General features: G+C 38.0%; 1 protein-coding gene across 1 annotated transcript in view; it reads right to left on the bottom strand.

Moving 5' to 3' along the window:
- SPTBN5 (spectrin beta, non-erythrocytic 5) overlaps positions 1 to 21,063 on the bottom strand; it is a 106,779-nt gene that overhangs the window by 7,775 nt on the left and 77,941 nt on the right. The window contains exons 44-59 of the mRNA XM_087962040.1: positions 20,391 to 20,563; positions 19,919 to 20,009; positions 18,643 to 18,789; positions 17,955 to 18,092; positions 17,468 to 17,724; positions 17,085 to 17,271; positions 15,723 to 15,935; positions 14,551 to 14,747; positions 13,540 to 13,744; positions 13,068 to 13,262; positions 12,226 to 12,381; positions 11,037 to 11,254; positions 10,588 to 10,777; positions 5,645 to 5,821; positions 4,698 to 4,802; positions 1,901 to 2,443 (exon numbers count right to left, since the gene is read on the bottom strand). Coding sequence (XP_087818166.1) covers positions 1,901 to 2,443; positions 4,698 to 4,802; positions 5,645 to 5,821; positions 10,588 to 10,777; positions 11,037 to 11,254; positions 12,226 to 12,381; positions 13,068 to 13,262; positions 13,540 to 13,744; positions 14,551 to 14,747; positions 15,723 to 15,935; positions 17,085 to 17,271; positions 17,468 to 17,724; positions 17,955 to 18,092; positions 18,643 to 18,789; positions 19,919 to 20,009; positions 20,391 to 20,563 — 3,192 coding nt within the window. The remainder of the gene's footprint in view (positions 1 to 1,900; positions 2,444 to 4,697; positions 4,803 to 5,644; positions 5,822 to 10,587; positions 10,778 to 11,036; positions 11,255 to 12,225; positions 12,382 to 13,067; positions 13,263 to 13,539; positions 13,745 to 14,550; positions 14,748 to 15,722; positions 15,936 to 17,084; positions 17,272 to 17,467; positions 17,725 to 17,954; positions 18,093 to 18,642; positions 18,790 to 19,918; positions 20,010 to 20,390; positions 20,564 to 21,063) is intronic.

Raw genomic sequence — 21,063 nt, 5'->3', positions numbered from 1 at the left:
ATCAATAGTTAATTAAGCCTCCAGTCTTGGAACTATTAATCTTTATATATTTGAATAATGAAGACTGAATTACTGAAGCAACCTGACATACTAGAGGCCTTTGACTGGGCTACTACTCTCACTAATGATTTATAAAGTTTCATTGGATCATCCAGCTAATCTAACCATCCTTCTGATAAAGTCAGATTAAGGGTGAGAGGCTATATTTTGCCTTATTGTTTGGGTGATGTTAGAAGATGCCATAAATCAGAAGAAAGAGAAATGGCAGATTTGTAGCATTAAGAACTGAATGTTTAAAGAGGAAGTGTGCTTTCTGTTATGAAAAGTAAATGACAGTTGTTGTCTTTTTCTATCATACACTGTAATGACAAGTTGATTTTGGTCTCATTCATCCTGATCTTTTGAGTTGCATGTCTGTCTCTCTGTGCATGTGTGTGCGTGCTTATAAATATGAATGGAAATTTGAATGGAAAAAACCTTCAGAGCCCCAACAATATCTATAGTTCCTTAAAGGAGCTACATATCTTCGCAAGAAAAATATGGCTTTGTTTTGAGAAGTTGCACCTAGATACTATATACATGTCTTTGTGCACAATTTTGTACAAATATGATTGATCCTAATAAACAATGTTGCTTAAGAATGAAGATTTTAGAATGCTTCTGGTGGATCTTTGAGGATTATTGTGTTTTATATGCAATTTGGAAAATGTATAATTTATTCTTGGAGTAGCAGTTTTCTTTAAAATTCAGCAAATATAAAATTACTATGAGCAATTTCAGACAACTAGACATTCTGCAAATAGGACATCCCAGATTATTAGTTTTCTTTGACCCATTCAGTTTCCCATGACCACCACAAAGTAAAATACAGTAAATTGAATGCATTTGATCTCCTATCACGGTTGCCTTCTTCTTTGTGTGACTTTTTATTCAGACCTGATGTTTTATCATTAAACTGGGAGATGGATAGTAGGGCAAATCAGATGCATTGATAACAGGCCCACAGACTGCCTTAGGCCAATCATCAGATCCAATGAAACTACTTATGCAGCATTAATCAGTGATGCCAAGAAAGTTTTCTATATGTGACAAAATCTCATGCAGCCACAGAAAAATGGTACCAAGCACAAAAGGGCAAAGAAACAATCTATTTTTGTGAGTGGATGGGAACCTATGACTGGTAATAACCCACGATTCTATTTCCTTAAAAAGGCAAAGAATAAAAGTAAACTATTTTGTCTAAGATTTGAATCAAATACAAGTAAATACTGTGTTTTGAATATTGAGAGATCAACCATTATCTGTGTAGTCCTAGATGAATCTAAAACTTGCAGTTCTAAGAATACCTACTAGGAATTCTAGAATGATTACCTTGTAGAATGTTAAGTAGGTTATTTCAGCTTGAGTTTCTTTCTCTTCTCTTAATATGAAGCAACATTTTTATGGCAATGACTAACATTTTCATTGTCCTTCAACCCATTTTTGATGGCTGAAGGCTATACATGATACTTACCAAATTACACAACTGAGGCGTTAAGATCAGAATTTTTGCCTTGGGTTTTTTCCCCTTCAATTTCAGGGTGGGTGGAAATAAGTATAAATCTACCTGGTTTTTTAAAGGGTTTTTCTGCTAAGAATTGGCAGGAAATTCTGCTTCATTAATAGATTGCAGCTGAATTTCATTGCTATAATCCTGGAGGACATTGACCCATAAAAATGAAAGAAAAATGAGACTGGAAAATGTTGCTCACAATTGGCAATGCTTTTGGCTGTTCTGAAGAAAGACACCACCTTATGAATTTTGGAATGTTTCTTATGAATCAGCCTTATTTTATATAAAAATAAGTAATTATGTCATTGTTCAGTCAACAAAAGGGTAACACAAAAGGGAATAACTTACTTGGGAAGCAGTTTCTGATCCTTCTGGTGATAAATCTGAGTGCAGAAAACTTTGGCAATCATCAGGGGATCCTTCACCATATTGAGTTTTCATTTCACTAGTTTCTAACTCAGAGGTAGAAATTTCACAACTGTTTATCACATCTGATGGATTAAAATCACTACTGTGTGACTCCAAAAATCCAACATCAGATTGCTGGATATTCAAGTCTGAGGTCAATGAAGGACATAAAGAATTCTCAGTTTCTGGCATGGAATTTTCTAAGCCAAGCACTCTTGGTTCAGGAGAATCATTGATCAACATCAAGTCTTCTTCAGAACTGATTTGGTGCAAACTCTCTTTAGAGTTTTGGGTAGGAGAGACATTGAAGGGATCTCTTAAGTTGGGAATTGAGGATATAAGTGGTAATTGCTGAGTTTTCTTTGGCTCAAGCATTATGCTTCTTCTATCTGAATGTCGCCTTCTTAGTGAGGGGACTTTGATCAATGTGGTCATTTGCTCATTTTCTTCTATAGTCATTTGTTTCAGTAGCTTCAATTCTCTCTGAAAAAAAATCACTTGGAATGAGTGGGAGGACACACAAAAGAGTGTTTCTGCTTTCTATTGAAAATCTATCATTAGTACACAAAATTTGCAAGTTTCTGGCTACTTAATCAAATGATATTTAGGCTTCTGCATGTAGAATTATTCATTCCTTGAACACATATGCATACGAGTGTGGAAGATTTCATCCCTGTATGTAAATTTGCCTCACATAGTTTCTATACCACTAGGAAACCACAATAGAGCCTGAATGTTGAATTTTCATGCCTGTCCTCCCTCCAATTGTGAAAGAAAACATACAACTGGGTAACAGCTCCACTGATTTACTATTGAGTCTCACTACTACTACTATACACCACTATTTTGTCTCTATTGCCATATTTTGGCTGTAATGTACACCAATAGTCACTGGCAATTTTCACTGACACTTTCAGAGTGACTTATGCAAAATGAAACAAAGAGTGAAGAATAGTGGATAAAAGACATTAAATATGTGAAATAAGAGAAAAGGAAACCAACTGTTTATATCAACCCTCTTTAATACCTTTGGGTCCTTGCAAACCATCCTTACTTCCACTACAACCAGGTAATGAATCACGTGTTGTCTTTTATTTTTAATTTACTCATTTGTCTCTAACTGAAAATCTCATTAATTCTTTCCAGACATGACATTCTCAATCTCCTCCTTCTTGCTCTTTTCTCAAATATTTACTTTGCAATTTGATCTTCATTCATTTTTTTTGTATTAGCAATGTTATTTGATTCTTATCACTCTGCCTTATATTTAATCTATGCTCACTTTTTATCCATTGATTCTTGACCTTATCTCTTATTTTCCTACTCGCATCTCTTAAGTAATCATTTGCATTCAACTTATTTTTATATTTTTCCTGATTTCAATTATATATAACAATGTAGGCAGAAAAACAGTCTTATTTGCTTCTTTTGTCAAATACTCATTCCTAACAGATCACACAATGCTGGCCAAATACTGAGAAGTAGATCTCATAGAGGTTACAGAGAGAATAAGTTTCACCACATGGGAGTACTCTACTACTTTGCAAAAATAACGCAGTTTAAAACAAACCCAAAGAAATTTAAAGCATTTTCAGAATGATGTAAAAAAGCAATTTATCTTTTCCCAGAGGAAGAAAACTTTTGGAAAATTGGCAAAAATATTTGGTGCTTTTGTAGGTGACCTTCCATGGTAGGTATTTCATAGAAGGAGCAAAAATCAGTAAGAATGTTGAAAGCTGGGATTTAAGGGAAGAAAAAACCAGGGCAGGATGAGGTCAATCCATTCCTTAACTGCCATTGTCTTAAACGGTTTTTTCCCCTCCCCCCAGCAAGATCACATGCTATAGAACAATAGATCTCTTCATATATCCATTAAACAGCACTTCTGCTTTGGCTCTGACAGCCACATGATAGCCATAATCTGTAAAGAAAAGTCTGCAGAACCTGACAGTCTATTTACACAGACATCTCCTTATAGATATCGACTGGAAATGAAAAGTGTGGATGATGTAATGTTCTGTAATTTTCACACTGCTCTATACAGGAAGAGCAGGGTTCAAGACAACTGAAGGAAAAAAAAACAACAAAGATTCTCCTCCATCATTCCTGTATTTTAAATCTCTGTGGTTAGAAGGCTGTCCTTTTCTCTTTTTTTTTAACCATTGGGCCAGAGGTAGTATTCAGCAGGTTCTGACCAGTTCTGGAGATCTGGTAGCAGAAATTTTGAGTAGTTTGAAGAACCGGCAAATACCACCTCTGATGTCTCCACCCCAATCTATTCTCTGCCTCCCTAGTCCCAGCTGATCGGCTGGGTCTCCTTTTGTTCCCCTGCACAGGATAACAGAGCTGGAAAGCAGGTTAGCGTGCTGGGGAGGGAATGGGGATTTTGCAACCTTCCCCTGGAGTGGGGTGGGAATGGAGATTTTACAATATCCTTCCCCTGCTATGTCTACCAAGCCATGCCTACCAAGCCACACCCACCAAGCATCACCACGCCCACCAAGCCACGCCCACAGAATCGGTAGTAAAAAAAATTTGAATCCCACCACTGCATTGGGCTATTGTTGCACTTAGTAATCGATAAGAAGGCCAAGCATAATATAAAAAACAGGTTTGAGTGAATTGCCACCTTATTATTAAGCTTAAGTATAAAACCACATGGGGTTTGGGAAAGATGATGAAAGGTATTTATGTAAGGCCTGTCCCCCACATGTCTTCCTTGGGTTTAACATAGTACCTTTGTCTTTCTCTTCAACTGTGCAAATTTCTCTTCTTGGGCTTCTAGCATTTTTTCAAAGTCTTGATGCTTCTTCAACAGATGTTTAACATCAGAGACAGAATTCTAGGGAGTGAAGTCAATAAATGCAATTATTTTAGTACAGAAATGCCATTGGGGTGAGAAGGAGAGGAAAGAGCAGAATAGGGAAAGAGAAACATCCAAGTTGGCTGTGAGGCATGGCTATGAAGCTTTCCAGCTAATGAAGCACAGATGACTCTTTCAATTTCTTCATTATCGAGGTTATACTTAGAATATGAATGTTGGAAGGCAACAAGATTTGTGTCTCTACTTGCTTTATATGACAAGAGCATTCAATTTTGAAGGAATTTTGTTTAAGGGAAAGGCAGGTTGTTGGCTTAGCAGCATGCAGTGACTGCAGCAATTTCACTAGAAATTCCCACCCAGCCAGTATTGATATAAGTGGGAGTTTTTTCCCTCTCTCCTGATGGCAACATTGCTGCATGCCTAGCAAGTCAGCTTTGCTGTCACCTTGGCTGGGGATGGAATTCTTTCAGTATTATACAATTAAGCCGTAAGTTTGCATCTTCCGGGTTTGTTTTTAGAAGACTCATTGGCTGAATTTGAGTTGTTCATTCTGCCTCAGCACTAATCTTACAGAGTGGTTGAGGGCAAAATGATGGGAGCTTACTTGAGTTCCTGAAGGAAAAGCAGGCTATAAACCAGACACAAACTTCTCTACCCTTTGGCAGCTGGGAAAAATAGAGTGATAGAAAGATGTTTAATATCCTTCCTTATTTCATGCAATTAGAGAAATTCAAAAGAAATTTCCCAGGGTTCTGGGGAAAAGCTAAAAAAATTACATAATTAAAATGTTTCAGGAGTGATATAGTTGTTTTTGGATAGGTTTGAATTTGGCATTTTGCACTATACAATTGCTTACTTACCCCATAATTTGAATCTGAAAGAAAACTCTCCTTAGCTGTCAACCAGGTTTCAGCAAAGTCCAGCTCCCTTTTTAACAGCTGAATCTCCCAGTTTTCCTCATACAAATCCTTCTTCAGATCCCAGATTTCTCTCACTTTTTGCATTAGCTCCAATAATTCAGAGAGTTTCTCTTCAATCTAGAGAAACAAATTCCCATAAGGAAATTGAAGAAGGGGAACAAAAATACAAAAAAACCCAATTATTTCATTTTTCATAAATGTAAGCTGAGTTTATGACATCTTTCCAGGAAATCTCTTGAGCTATTTTGTTTTGGGGAATTCAGTCCTAAGTTATGTACAGAAGTAAAATGGTCTTTTTCCCCCCTGAAACAAGACTCAATACTCAAAAGAATTTCAAAGTGATGTACAATATCCACTAAATGCCAACAACCAATAAGCAACAAAGAATAAAGCTAGCCATAATCTTTAATAACATCTTTTAAGTAACCGAGAGAATAACAACAAATGGATATAGTAACATATGGATAGGGGAACAATAGGTTTCAGCTGAATCCTAACAAGACTAAGTGGCTCTGGTTTTGGGGCCTTCTAGATCACTTCTTCATGATCTAGCCCAGACAAACTCTGTGTGCAGTCTGGGAGTCCTTCTAAACTGATGGTCCCTGGCTGAGGAGCAGGTGGCAGTCATGATGGATAGGAGGACCTTTGCATAACTTTGAGTTGTACACCAGTTGCACATTTTCCTGAACTACATGTCCCGTTTACCTGGGAGTGGATTACTATAACATGGCCTACATTAACTGCTCTTGAAGAATATCTGGAAGCTTCCGCTGGTGCAAAAGGCAGCTGCGGTTTACTTTTTCTGCCATGGCAGAAAGAAAGAAGAAGATGGACAAAGAGAAGAGTGAACATAAAGTTTGGCTTTAAATGCCAGAAATGAGGCAGATCAATTGTACAATATACCGTATATACTCGAGTATAAGTCGACCTGAATATAAGCCGAGGCACCTAACTTTACTACAAAAAAACTGGGAAAACTTATTGACTCGAGTATAAGCCTAGGGTGGGAAATGCAGCAGCTACTGGTAAATTTCAAAAATAAAAATAGATACCAATAAAAACTTTCACTAGGACAGTTGAGAATAAGTTTGATGTTCACAATTTCTTCTTTGAAAGAGACCAGTAAATAGGGAACAAGAAGATGAAGAAAAAGAAGTGTGTTTTTTCACACTTTTCACACTGCAGTGAACAAAAATGGCATTGTAGGAACAGGCTTATTCTCAGTCCAAAGGTTTTTTTGTGATTTCTTCCCTGATTTAAGGGAAATTTGGGAAACGATCTCACTATCATGAAAGGTTTAATTGATTCACTAACCCAAAAGAAGATGATGATGACAGTGGGAGGCAGGAGTCACTCTCTCCTTGCAAGAAAAAAGCAAGAGCCATTCTTATGATCTCTCTCTCTCTCTCTCTCTCCCCATAATACAGTCAAGCCCTTTCCAGCACGCGCGATCTGCCGCCACAGCTTTGTACCTTGCAAATGCAAAATCCCGGGGTTTTTGCATTTGCAAGGTGCAAAGCGGCGGGGGCGGATCGCGCATGCTGGAAAGGGCTTGACTGTATTACGGGGAGAGAGAGAGATCATAAGAACGGCTCTTGCTTTTTTCTTGCAAGGGAGAGAGTGACTCCTGCCTCCCACTGTCATCAACATCTTCTTCTTTTGGGTTAGTGAATCAATTAATTTGGGAAATGATCTCACTATCATGAAAGTCATTGTTCTCTGCCCGTGGGGCGTTTGGAAGAAAACGCCCCACGGCATATCCACACGTGTGTAAGGGGAATCAGAAATCCCCGCGTTCAACGCCTAGCACGGCAGAAGAGAAAACGCAGCTGTGAGCAAATACTGGGAAAACCTGATTGATCAGAAGGAAGGAGGCAAAAGAGGGAGGGGTAGTGGTGGACGGAGGTCCCACTGGTATTTGTGAAACACTTGGTCAGCAGCGCTTAAAGTCAATGTCCTGGCTTCCACCCACCCAAAGCCACGAAGTCCCCCAATTGCGCAGCCCAGAATCGCCCTCCCCTCAGGGGGCAGCAACGATGCCCGGTGTTTCCCGAGACAAGAAGCTCCGCCGTGCAATGAAAGCGCCCTGGCTCTAGGCTCAGAAAACAACGCGAGCCGAGGTTGCTTTGGCTCCGCTCAGCTTCGTTTCCTCAGCCCCAGCTGCTTTCAGTCCACTCGGGAGGAGGGGGAGGAGGTGGTGGCGGCGGCTCACGTTGTTTTATGAGCTCTAGGCTCGCGGGCTCAGAAAACAACACGAGCCGAGGTCGCTGGCTCCGCTCAGCTTCGTTTCCTCAGCCACAGCTGCTTTCAGTCCGCTCGGGAGGAGGAGGAAACGAAGCTGAGCGGAGCCGAAGCGACCTCGGCTCGTGTTGTTTTCTGAGCCCGCGAGCCTAGAGCCTAGAGCTCAGAAAACAACGCGAGCTGCCGCCGCCACCTCCTCCCCCTCCTCCCGAGCGGACTGAAAGCAGCTGGGGCTGAGGAAACGAAGCTGAGCGGAGCCGAAGCAACCTCGGCTTGCGTTGTTTTCTGAGCCCGCGAGCCTAGAGCCAGGGCGCTTTCATTGCACGGCGGAGCTTCTTGTCTCGGGAAACACCGGGCGTCCTTGCTGCCCCCTGAGGGGAGGGCGATTCTGGGCTGCGCGATTGGGGACTTCGTGGCTTTGGGTGGGTGGGTGGGCGGGAGCGAGGACGGATGGAGTCCGTGAAGTGGGGCTTGCCTGCCCTTGCTGGCTGCCTCTGCTTCCTTAGGGGCGGGGAAGGGGGCTCATCTGGACCAAGGGTGAGTCTCCCCCTCAGTTTCCCCTGAAGGATCTTCCGTCGCTTTTGCCTTCTCCCTACATCTTCCCTCTGTTAAAAATCCCCCCCACACACACACTTATTTTCGGGCGGATAGATTTCATGTCTGAGCATTCTCACATGGCGGTGGGTCTTCCCCCCCCCTAAAAACAATTAAAAAAAGAAAAAACATATCCTCATGCAAGAACTTTTCTGCTTCCGATTACCCCCATGCTTACAAGTTGCAAAGGAAACACGGAAGCAGGGAAGCGGCTGCCCAGCTCCAGAGCTCCACACCATTTTTTTTCAGAGGGGAATCTGACTCGAGTATAAGCCGAGGGGGATTTTTTCAGCACAAAAAATGGGCTGAAAAACTCGGCTTATACTCGAGTATATACGGTAATCTTTGTCTGGAAGTCCTGCAGAGTGAAGATATTGTAGCAAGCTGAATATTTTGAGGACTTGACCAATTTGTTTTTGGAGATTACAATAACTTTTAATTTTTTATCCTGAAAAATACACATAAAATAGTTTCCCAAAAATGCCCAGCAAAATTCATATTTAGTAATATGAGCACGTTAACAATTTTTACCCCCCTCACTTCATTTTCAGCTCTTTTTACAATTCATAAGGCAAGCTGAGTAGCGTTATAAAAGTCAACATGAAGTCATTAAGATATTATGACCATAGGGAACATTTCAAGCAAATCCTGTTCTTTTCTTCCTTCTTTCTTCATACAGTCTGAAGGATCACATGTTGTGTTTAGATCTGGTAACCTTGAGCCTGACTGGGTTGTCTCATATCAAGTTACCATCTTATTCTCTCCCTATGCTGTTTGTGCTTTTTTTTAGATCACAAGACCAATTTATTTATTTTGAAATTTTATCTAGATGCCTTATGCCATCCCTATTTTAATTTTTAATTTATTTATTTTTTATTTTATTTGGTTTGTCAATTGCTTACAAGGTAATAGGTATAAGTAAAAACATAGTTATGAATACATTATTATTAATCCTCTCAATCGCTCTGAAAAGAGGGTAAGAAAAGTGACTCTTGCAGTTGAAAAGAAAAACTGGGATCTTCTAAATCATTTGTATAGCCATACCACAAATGCAAGTGCAATAATTAGGTAATGTTTGTTAAAGTCAGCTTAGAGACATGATTCAGAGTAATTTTAAAAGAAATGAAACAAATTAAATTAAACACCTCAGCATTTCCCAACCTGACATCCTTTTGATGTGTTGGAATTGCAATTTGCAGAGTTTCCAGGTGATATTGTTGGAATTGTACTCTAAACCCAATTAAAACAACTGCTTAATATCCTAGTTTGTTGATCTGTTTCCATAATTGTCCAATTTAAATGACCTGGAAATCTTGGCAGGCAGGCAGGGCTGCATTTGCATAAAGAACTTATTCATATTTCAGGTTAAAAAGGATACAAGAAGCATGGGCATATAGTTAATGAATGTTTGGCATAAGGGAAGCCTATTTTTGTTGACTTTTGGTGATGGGGCATACAGTTTATCAGTTTTCAAGGGAAGTCATGAGGTCCCCAGTTTTAAAACTTTTAAACGTTTTCAAAAGTTTTTATTTTCCAGATTGTACTATAAAAATGTTGCAGAATCAAGTCTCAAATATTCTGCAGCCTATTTGAAAGGATAGTCTCTCTCCTGACAAGCCCTATAAGAAAAGGAGAGAATACCAGCTTTAGCTAGAAAGTGAGGCCACTTCAAACTTTTTAGTAAATGTAAATGCATAGGATTTGCAACTGTTTAGCATCTGCTCAAGAAGCAAGCTCAGTGTAAAAGGGTTTGAAAACTTACTTTTCCAAGAAGATAGATAGCCATTAACATACACATTAATGCTTATTCTAGTTTAGCACATTCTAAGAGGAGCTTTGATATCTCAGTAACTAGTAACCTACTCCATTAGTTTCATTTAGGTTCAGCATGGATCTTGATGTCATGCTCCTAATTATTTCTTGCTCTTAGGTCACAGCTACTTTCTGAACCCAGCTGGGAAGGTTGGTATATTTGTAAATTAAGTGTAGAAACCAAACATGCTATAATTGATATTTCAACTTATTGCTTTCTTTAATCAGTAGCTTACTTCCATGCACATAAAATGTCCTTCCTTCACCAGGTTATTTCCAGTTTGCCCCAAATCTTCATATTTCAACCACTGTTTGTCTATGTCAAGCTTGTATTCCTTGTGGCGCTTAATAAGCAATTCAGTTCCCAGAAGATCATTTGCTACCTCTTCTGAAACAATCAGGGAATGCATCTTTCTTGCCCAGGCTCTGCAAAAAATCCCAATTAAAACATCAGATTTAATTATGAGATACATTGGGTACATGGCAAGTAAATAATCCATGCATAACTTAAAATGTGAAATCCAGCTTCCACTGTATTATTATTCAAAAGCATTGTAGGTAGATACAAGTATAGTATACATTTATCCAAAAGTTTTTTAAATTTGCTGTACCAAGATTTTATCTGCACCCTCCCCACCCCTTTACTATTATGAAAGGAAGTTCAATCAGGCTAATTCATACATACGTCAACTCTCTGCAGTCATTGAAGTAGACTTGGACTTTTTCAGCCTGATGCAATTTCAGCTTTCTTTCCACACACTTCTTGTCTAGTTTCTCCCAGCAGTCTTCAACCTCAGAAAGTCTGTTCATCATGTTCTCTCTGGGCAGAGGGTAGAGGCAGCCTAGGCGCCAGGCGTCTCCTCTAACTCTTTCCAACTCTTTTGCAATGGCTGCTAGTTCCCTCTGAAATACACAAAGGAAAACTAACTAGCTTGGAATATTCAAGCCCCCCTCCCGCCATTTTTTGCTTCTTTCCCATAGGGCTTCATATCTTTTTTACTAGGTAGAGTGAGATGGATCTGAATCATCTGCCATTAATACAATCTCAAACAACATGAAGAAGGAAATGATCTGAGAAAAAGAGGAAGTCAGAACAGAGAGAGAACATTGAAAGAACTGATGTAAGATGGCATCCATGTATCACCTAATAAAGAGGAAGGGGCTTCTGGCTAATGTAAAAGTCCCATCGCAAGCTTGGTCAATACTTCCCTACTTACATTAGGAAAGCAAATGACAGATATTTTTCCTGCCAGCCGGAAAACTGTCAATTGATTTCCTTAACTCATCCCAAAATAAACTTTTCAGGATAACAGCACTTTCACCAAAGATGAAAGAGGTAATCTTTCAGGGCAAAGCAAACTGCCCACTCAGGGACTTGAAGAAAGTTCATTGATTTGACAAAAACGAGCAATCCTAATTCTCTTTGATATTTTGATGTTAATATACATTTATATTCTGTTTACACTTTGTTTTTGTTATGTTTATTATTGTTACTCTTTTACTATTTTCGTTACTCTATTTTAGGGGCATGCATAAGTGCACCATCGTGCCTACCATACCTGTCTTATTGTCCCCATTTATTCGTACCTATTTCCTGTATTCTTACTCATGTTTATACTTATACCCATTTTATTGTTTTCTTTAAAAAAATCAAATATCTCTCAGAGCAGCAATATGAAATACAATAAATAAAAAATAAATGGTTAAGATAACTCTGAGTAGATTGCTATTAAGAAGCTTATATTAAGAGAGCAGCTAATTTCTTTAAGGCAGTGAACAATAATCCCATCATTGGAAATTCTGTAGACTGAAATGTCAGATCTTTTGATTATATATTTAAAGTCTGTTTTTTCGAAGTGACTGTTTCTAGTTACCTCTACTCCTTCATGTTGACTAAGGAGGGTCTGAACTCCAAGTAGGTCATAACCATAATCATCTCTGGTCACAACAGCCTCTTTCTCCTGCATCCAGCCTTTTAGGTCATCCACATCACGATCATATTGATGAACTTGATGAGCTGCTTTGAGATTCTGATGAAAAGAAAAATGTTTCAGTAAGACTTGTCCCTAACAAACCAGTTTAAAAATGCTCATGATGTAAGGCAGATACAAGTGAGGGATACTGACTCACATTGCTGTAGTATCATACATTCGTGTGTATGTTCATGTTCTAAATATCTGATTGGTTTCAGATACATCAGCTTCATTTTTAAGGAAAATGCTGGTTGTTTTACACAGTTACTACCAGTCAACAAACATTATTCTAATGGTGCAAGAAGATCACACAGAGATAAGTCTTGCTTCTATCAAATACTGTGTGCATTATCAGTGGTACTTGTAATAGCATTATATGATGATGAACGATAAAATCACACCATACTTTTCCCCTTGTTATCCTGCGTTCAAGGATTCAATTTCGTGGATGAGCTTGTCCATAATTTTTGATTATATATAGTAACTCAAAACGTATAATCAACAATTTTCAATCATGACAACACTGCCATAATGCAAAAGTGGGCCATATATATATATATATATATATTCAACACACTTCTTTTACTTAATATAACTGTATAATAGGGAAGCTCAGAATCATTCTGCCGATCTAATTTTTTTTTAAAAAAACTACAATAAACGACTGGCGTGGTATGTGACTCATGACCCAAACATGGCTCATTCATGTCCTAAGGAGCCCATCTGGATACTAGGAAGCTCACCTCTACTCTTGTTTGGATAGCTTGCTGCAACCTTTCCCATCTGTCATGGATATCCTGGTTTTTTTTCTGGATGTGGCTTATTTGATTGTGACACACAGTTCTAAGATGAGATGCTAGATTGTTTATCAGTAGAACTTTTGTATGGCCTAGAGTTTCTACCTCTTTCATAAAATCTTCAAATTTTTTCTCCAGAACCTGTAGCATCAACAAAGAAGTAGCAGTCAGAGTTATTCAAAATCTTCCTCCTATTTCTTGATATTAGTCTTGAGATAATATTAAAAAGTGGTGAATAAGGCTTGGAAAGTCACTTAGCATTTTTTAAAAGTGTATGCTTAACAACTAATAATAAGCATATGTGAACGATTGCTATCTGTAGTCAATCTCATGTAACTTTTAATAATCAAGGAATATCAGGAACTATAGAATATAAAATAGTGTAGCTGAGGTATTGCAAGGACAACATCTGCTTTACCTCCACATTCTCCAAATCCTGACCATAGTTATCTGATTCAGCCATATTCTGTTTGCTCAACAGCCAAGCATCCACCAGTTGAGTTTCCCTCTCAAATTGATGCAGTTGTGATTGTTCCTGCAAAGCTTTTATTTGTCTCTCTGCCCTATCCTGGAGAGACAGGTATTGGTCTAAAACAGACTGAAGTTTGGGCAGGATAATTGAACTATAAAGAGAGATAGAGAGACATCAACATAGACACAGAAAAGAGAGTTTAGAAAATGGGCATCACTCATTTATACAGCTATCCCTGTTCCCAGCAATTTTCATATACAGCTCTTGTTTAGCACAAACTAAAAGTTTATGTTTATTACCTATTTGTCTATCTTTCTACATGTTACTAATGGTTCTACATGTTACTAATGTACATACGAGTTGTGCATGAATACTATTTGATTTGAGAGCAAACCATTGTTTGCAAAATTAGTATAGTATATTCAGAGTCTTTAATTCCAGATGTAATCCAAGCCATGCTTAAATCTGAGCAGGATGACCACTTTTTAAATACCCTGATAGCATTTTATTCATGGAGAAAAAGACCTCTACCTCAGTTTTTCTCCCAAGCTTCGGGATAACATGAGGTAACTGCATATTGAACGTTTGACTTGGCACCAGGCTTTTGTTTTTAATATGCTTGCTTTATAACTTTAATATAGTTTTTATGTTGTTTTGATTTTTGATTGCAAGCTTCCCAGTGTTTGTTAAAGATGGGCGACATTATGACTTATTGTGACATTCAGAAAACTTGTTAAGATTTCAGATCTTTATTTGAAATTTATCAACTCAATCAAATAGTTACAGGATTGTTCTTAAAGTTTTACAACTCATATGCTTCTGGCAAAGCAAAAATTCAAATAGCACAAATGTTTGCACGCAGAAGGGGCTTTATGAAATAATGCCTGAAGAAGTCTTGAAAATAACAGAAACTGTTTTACTACTTGATTCTCGTCCAAAAGGTTTATAGACACCTACCTTTCTGTGTTATTACTGTTCAAGAAATAGTCTCCTGTTTCCTTCAGCTTCTCAATTCGGGATTTAAATCCCTCCAGATCAAGCTTTGTAGCTTCCATTTTACGTAACAGTGCTTGAGTTGATACTTCATTTCTCCCATAATCTGGAATTTCTAGCAGAAGTCCTTTTTCTGCCATCCAGGATTCTACTTCCAAAAGCTGAAAGAAAAGCAGAGCTGATGGGACTTGCATATGAAACAAATTGTTGTAATCTGCTGAAACAGAACTATATTCAACAGAGACAAAACAAACTAGGCATGCTCTCAACTAAATATGTGGATCAATGTAAATCCTATCCACGCCAGTATAGCATATATACATATATTAGTCCATTTTGTCAAGTATTCAACACCTCATTTTTAATGCAAAAACTATACAATAGTTGTACACAACTTTCCACAAAGCCCAAGGAATATTAAATTAAGGATTCTTGTTTAATAGTTCCTAGCATTGACAGTTCAAAGATATTGTGTAGTTATTTTATTTTTAGTCCATTACAGAATTGGAGGAGGAAAGAAGAAAGAGGTAGAATAAACACAGGAAAAGATGCAAGGTTTACACGTGGAACATGTTGACTCAATGCTGACAGGATTCCTTATAAAATTCCAAGGAAGAGGAATGTTAACTGCAGGAAAGAAAGCATTCTGCTTCAGAGGAGGAAAAGGAACAAAACTGGAAAAAACAGTACAATACTTTGACCTTTGAGGAGTCAGATTTTTCCAAAAAGAGGAAACATTATATTTCTTTTCTTTTCATTTCATTTAACATTTAATTTAATAAAAGCTAGGCAGTAATATCCATTTAGACTCTAATAATGTATTTACTAAATTAATAGAAAATATTTGACTCTCCACATATCTGAACACAGAGACAAGCAAACAGAGGCATGTCACACCAAATGGCTTCCCTGATTTTGCTTTTCTACATAGCTACCCATACACCTATGGAAAGATGCTCCTGAATTGCAAGAACCACTTCGAATAACATAGTTGAAGTGGGGATGGGTTAGAAGAGAAGGACTGCATCAGGATAAAGAAATTTGGTCAGTTCAGCTGAGTTGGTTTAGAAAAGAAGTGATGCTTGGAATGGATCTAAATGGTAGAAATTGAACATGGCTTTCCATCACTACTTTACCTCACTGAAAAAATGCTGGGCTTTATGAGATTCTACAAGCCTCCATCTTCTTTCCTGAGCTTCATTCTTCAGATTTTCAAAGGAAATTATCAGTTCCTTTATTTGTCCCAAGACTGCTTGGGAAGCAACCTGTTTTTCCTTCATCAGCTTCTGCCCAGAACTGATAACTGCTTGAATCAAGGCATCATGGCTGTTAATCTCATTCTCTAAATTCTGGAAAATATAAGATAAGAGATACATGTATTTTAAAAATGTAAGAATTTTCTCCGTATATTCATCAGTACGTCTATGTTTTTAGGTTGTCAAGCTGCAAGCACACCTCTTTTAGATTTTGCTAACAATTTTAAATATCCATGTAGAGTTTTGCATCTATAGGAAAATTGCCAACATAAGCAAGTGTCTACTCACATGAATGTAATAACAGACTCCACTTTGATGGTGTCTTTTTTAATAGCTGCACTGTCCTATACCAACAAGGTATGGTAAAGGAGGTTAGCACACTCTAATTTGTTTCTCTAGCTATCAACTTAAAGAGGTTAGGAACAAGTTGTGCCTGATAAATAAACAGAAGGACATGTTTTAAAAATGCAAATCTGGGGATTTTAGATGGAGATTTAGATACTTTTCTTGTCACCATCACAGAAACCACCCAATTAATATTATATGCTTCTTTTTTAGAATACAAACAAGCTTATTTTTCTAATTACAAGCAAACAGTAATACTTTCAGTGTGAATGAAATATGGCTTTGATGTAGGTTTTGTAATATTTGTTGCTGTTATTGCTTACACTATTTTTGCTGTTAATCTGTACATCATAATGGTGACTGAGGTGGCTTAAAACTGATTAAACAAACAAATAGATAAAATTGTCATTGTTTTAAATTATGGATCCAAGAGGCCAGTGTGATTTTTACTCTGTGTTACTGTCTTTAACTTTTTTCAATAAATAATAACAGATGCAATGCAGAGAATGTAATATTTGTTTGTATTCAGATAAGAGGCGCAGACATATTTCTTGATAGCAAAACATGTTGTAGAAGATTACTCTTCCTCTAGAAAAGTTTTTATCAATTTCAGCGACTTTAAGACATGTGGACTTCAACTCCCAGAATACCCCAGCAACATGCCTTAAAATTTCTGAACTTGGGAAAAACTGCTCTAGAAAAAGATATTGTTCATTTAATTCACTTCACTATGATGTGAAAGTGTGAAATCATGCAACTTTCTGAAAGTGAACTTGTAGGCCTTGTGGTAATCTAGCTAAAGTAAATAAAAATAAAATTTAAAAAGCAATGGAAGAAGTGAGAAAGAATTTCTTTCTGCTCCATTATTTCCTGTTTTAGTCACTCCAGCTGTTTTACCTGGTGCTTTTCCTGTAAGCTTTGAACAGTTGCTAGTGACTGACCATAGTCTCTGGAAGATGCCAAAGGGAGTTTCTCGTGAATCCAGGTAAACTCTTCATTGACATCCTGGAGGAACTGGTACAGCAATCTGTTGGCTTCCAAATGCTGCTGCCTTTCCTGGAGTGGCTCCCTAAAACTTTTGTATCTGGAGATTCAAAATGAAGTTGTGGGTTTGATTGTTTTTGTTTAAGGAAGAAAAATTATGGACTAGCATACATTGACTGTTAACATTAAAGACACCAGGCTAATAATCTGAAGAATGATAATACTATTTAAGGTGAGAATTAGAATATTTAGAAGGGAGAGCAGAGCAGGGGGAAATTGCACAACGGTTCAAGCACCTGTGTACCACCTGGTCCACTCTTATCTCTATCTCATCTGCCAGAAAATGTTTCTCCTCCTGCAGTTCTTGCACGTTGTTGATCAGACTTTGGAAATGGTCCCTGTGGGCAGCAAAGCTGGTTTCCAGTTCTTCCTGTTTCTTTAGGAGATCATTCAGAATCAGTAGATTATCACTGCTTTCTGGTATTTTCATATCGCTCTCTAGGTCTTCCAGCCATTTATCAGCCTCGTCTACAATATGTAGAAATTGCAGAGCCTGAAGCCAGAGGGGAAAAAATCCATATAAATAATGACATTTAAACACTGTAGCTACTAGTATCATTTGTGGATTGATCAGTTCTATTTCTACAATAGCCTCTCACAAACATAAACATAATACATTTATTTTAGTCTTTTTGCTAACTGAAATTTTGTTAACCATCTTGGGGAATTTCCAGAATGACCAAGTTACCACTAAAGCCTTAAGTTCTCTCCTGTTGTGTTTACCTTGTAAGCATCCAGAATTTTTCTTTTCTTTTCCTCACAGTTTTCCAGCAACTCATCCCAAAGCTCATCTATTTCCTGGAGTCTAGACTGGAGGACACCAGAAGCATAATGCCTTTCATGGAGCATTTTCTCTCCTTCCTGCAAAAAAAGATACTCAAAGTCATCTCTTGTGGCTTAGTTTTCTATATGATGTCTTTAAACAACTATACCTTCCAACAATCTTATCATTATAAGTTTTTAAATTTTTTTTTGCCTAAGATAAGACTGCAAATTATTTGTTTAACTAAGATACCTCCAGAAACACCATTTCAGAAATTCTCATTCTTTGAAATGTACTGAAACTGGTCAGGCTTCAAAAATTACTTGGAAAGTATCGGAACAAGGGCACAACATCTGCTTAAAGAGGATGTATCTTTTGTCAGATTTCTGCATAAGCCCGAATGAGAAGAGAGCTACTTTTATGAAGCAATTCATCAAAGTAGTTGTATGTCTAATGAAACTCCTTAAAGGAGCCATTTTTTGTATACAGAAAACATAGCTGCTTTAAGGTAGCAATGTGCCCATAGTCACAGGTGTAATGAACTACCTCTTCTGAATTATTTTTGAATAATTATAATGCATAACATAACAAAACATAAAACATAGCATAAAATGTAACATAACATAACATAGCATGGTATTTACTTACTGTTTTGATTCTGTTGAGGTGATTTTTGTTAGCCACAATCTCTGCCTGGAAAGTCTGATGCTTTTGTAGTTTAGCTTGAAGATTGCTGGGATCTCTCCAGCTTTCATCAAGGGCAATACTGTTTTTTTCACTCATCCAGGCAGCTATCTTTGGATAGAAAAACATAGTTATCAGTCCACTGATTAGATTAAATTACCAATAGTTCCAGGAACTGTCTCCCATCTGAAACCCTGAAAGAATAGCAACAAGTCTATTAAGCAATTTAGTCCCCCGCTATATTCTTTGGACTGTACTACTGTACCACATTTGGTTCTTATTGCATTTGCTGGGTTTGGAAGTTTTCAAATTTCTTTTTCTGGTATAGTAAGCGTGTCAAACTTGATTTCATTGAGGACTGCATCAGGTTTGACCTTGGGGGAAAGGGGGCATGGCCAGGCTGGGTGTGGCCAGCTTGACATCACTCATGTCAGGGGTGCCCAAGCGCTCTGCCAGAGAAAACAGAGCTGGCAGATGCACTGCAGACCGGTCCTTCACTGTTTCCAGGGTAGACCAGATTTAAGCACCCCGCAGGATACGGCCCGTGGGCCTTGAGTTTGACACCCCTGTGGTATAGAAATACGTGTGTGTGTGTGTCATAATTAAGACCGTAATTAAGCACACACTTAGTCCAAACAACTCTCTTTTTGTTTCAACACTGAGGATTATGTTCATTCCCAGCCTGTAATGAGTCCCAAACAGTCTCTCAAGATAAGCACTCACCTTTATCTCCTTTGAATTGCTGCCAACAACTAAAGTGCCAAATTAACTGTAAAAAGCCATATGGAGTACAAAGTCCACACAGAACTTTAAGGTTTAATCTGAACAGAGCGAACAACATTGCTTCCTGCAAAGGTTCCTGTCCCTTTGCTTCTTTATATCTTATGGGAGGGCCAATCACCTCCAAGCCTTATTCCCGAGTCACACATTTTGTCTTAACTGTTCTTGCCTTCTGGCAGCTCTGCGCACACGTGCACTGGGAACAGACTCCCCTTATTCCTCTGCCTTGCTGCTGTCAGATTCTGGATACTCCAGAGTCAGAACATAACTCCCAGATGGCCCTGGCCTCATCTCTGTGACGGATGCAGACCATCATCCAAGTCCTCACCAGACTCCTGGACTGGCCCTTGTTCTTCCCCACTGTCCGACTCTGCTGCCATCTCCGCAGGCTGCCAGAGGACCACAATAATATATATATAAATATTAAAAATATTCAGGAAATTAAATGAACATATGATACCTCAAAAGAATTGTGCAGAAATTTTTGTAATAGCCAGGACTCCTCCAGCAGACGTCTCCGCATTAAAGCAATTTCCAGAAGCTTTTCCTTTCTAGGAAGAATAAATAATACTGGTGATATAAGTCAATGCAGCTTGTAAAACTGCATTTCAGAAGTGATTATAAATGCAAGCTGAATCTTTGCCAGGGCAGTAGAAGGAAAACACAATAAGCACAGCGTGAGGAAATGAAGCAGCAAATGCCATAGCAGTTGTTCCTCAAATGGGCACATTATAAAAATCTTATCTTCTTTTCAGAGTGATGAGATGGGTGAACAATCACTGTATCTCCTAGGGGTTTATTTGAAGGAAACAATAATGTAGTTAATGAGTGGTAAGTAATAAAAAAAAACCCATTAAGAGAGAGAAGAGAGTTGAGATAGTTAAACCATATAAGATATAGAGATGAAACGGGAGAAAAAAATTGAATGGTACCTTCTCAACACAGCCTGGCATTTAGTCATTATATTCTCTGAATCATAATGCTGACTGTCCTTCAGCTTTTGGGCAAAGATAGCTATATTATCAATCTTCATCAGATGGGTGTTCAAGTCTTTTTCAAATTGCATGTGCTTTTGCTGCAGACTTTCCACACTGGATATCGAATCCTGCATCAATTAGAACAAGTTAATGTAAAATGGAATGGCAATTGATAAGAATTCTGAGAGTTGTTTGGCAATTGAAAAATGCCCAGGTTGGGAAGAGCTGATCTTATGTCAAATGATTAGTCCAACCTACTTTCCATTAGAAGAGTTATGTTTATAAAGAGTTATGCTTATAAACTGCCTAAATGTATATAAATCATGCAGGCACAGAACAAGAGAAGGATTTTGGGAATCACTATCCTAAACAGGCTTCGCATTATTTCTATGAAACTTCCTTTTTAATATGAAGTCAAAGAAAATTAGGTTCCTCCCAAGCAACCTTTGTTTACTTTTAGGTCTATAGAGCTCAGATATAATAAGCTGTCCAGAGTCATTTTATTGGTAAGATGAGTAGAATATAAATTTAATAACTAAATAAATAAACAAATACATTTTAGAACACTATGTTCCCCCCCCCCCCAAAAAAATTCTCATTCTGCGTAAGTTTCTGCTTGTCTTGATTA

Source organism: Notechis scutatus, chromosome 1, assembly GCF_049901735.1.
Source record: "Notechis scutatus isolate UNSWTSFEM ecotype Mainland chromosome 1, rNotScu1.2, whole genome shotgun sequence".
Taxonomy (NCBI): domain Eukaryota; kingdom Metazoa; phylum Chordata; class Lepidosauria; order Squamata; family Elapidae; genus Notechis; species Notechis scutatus.
The sequence above is the reverse complement of the archived record's forward strand: the minus strand, read 5'-3'. Positions and strand labels throughout refer to the sequence as shown.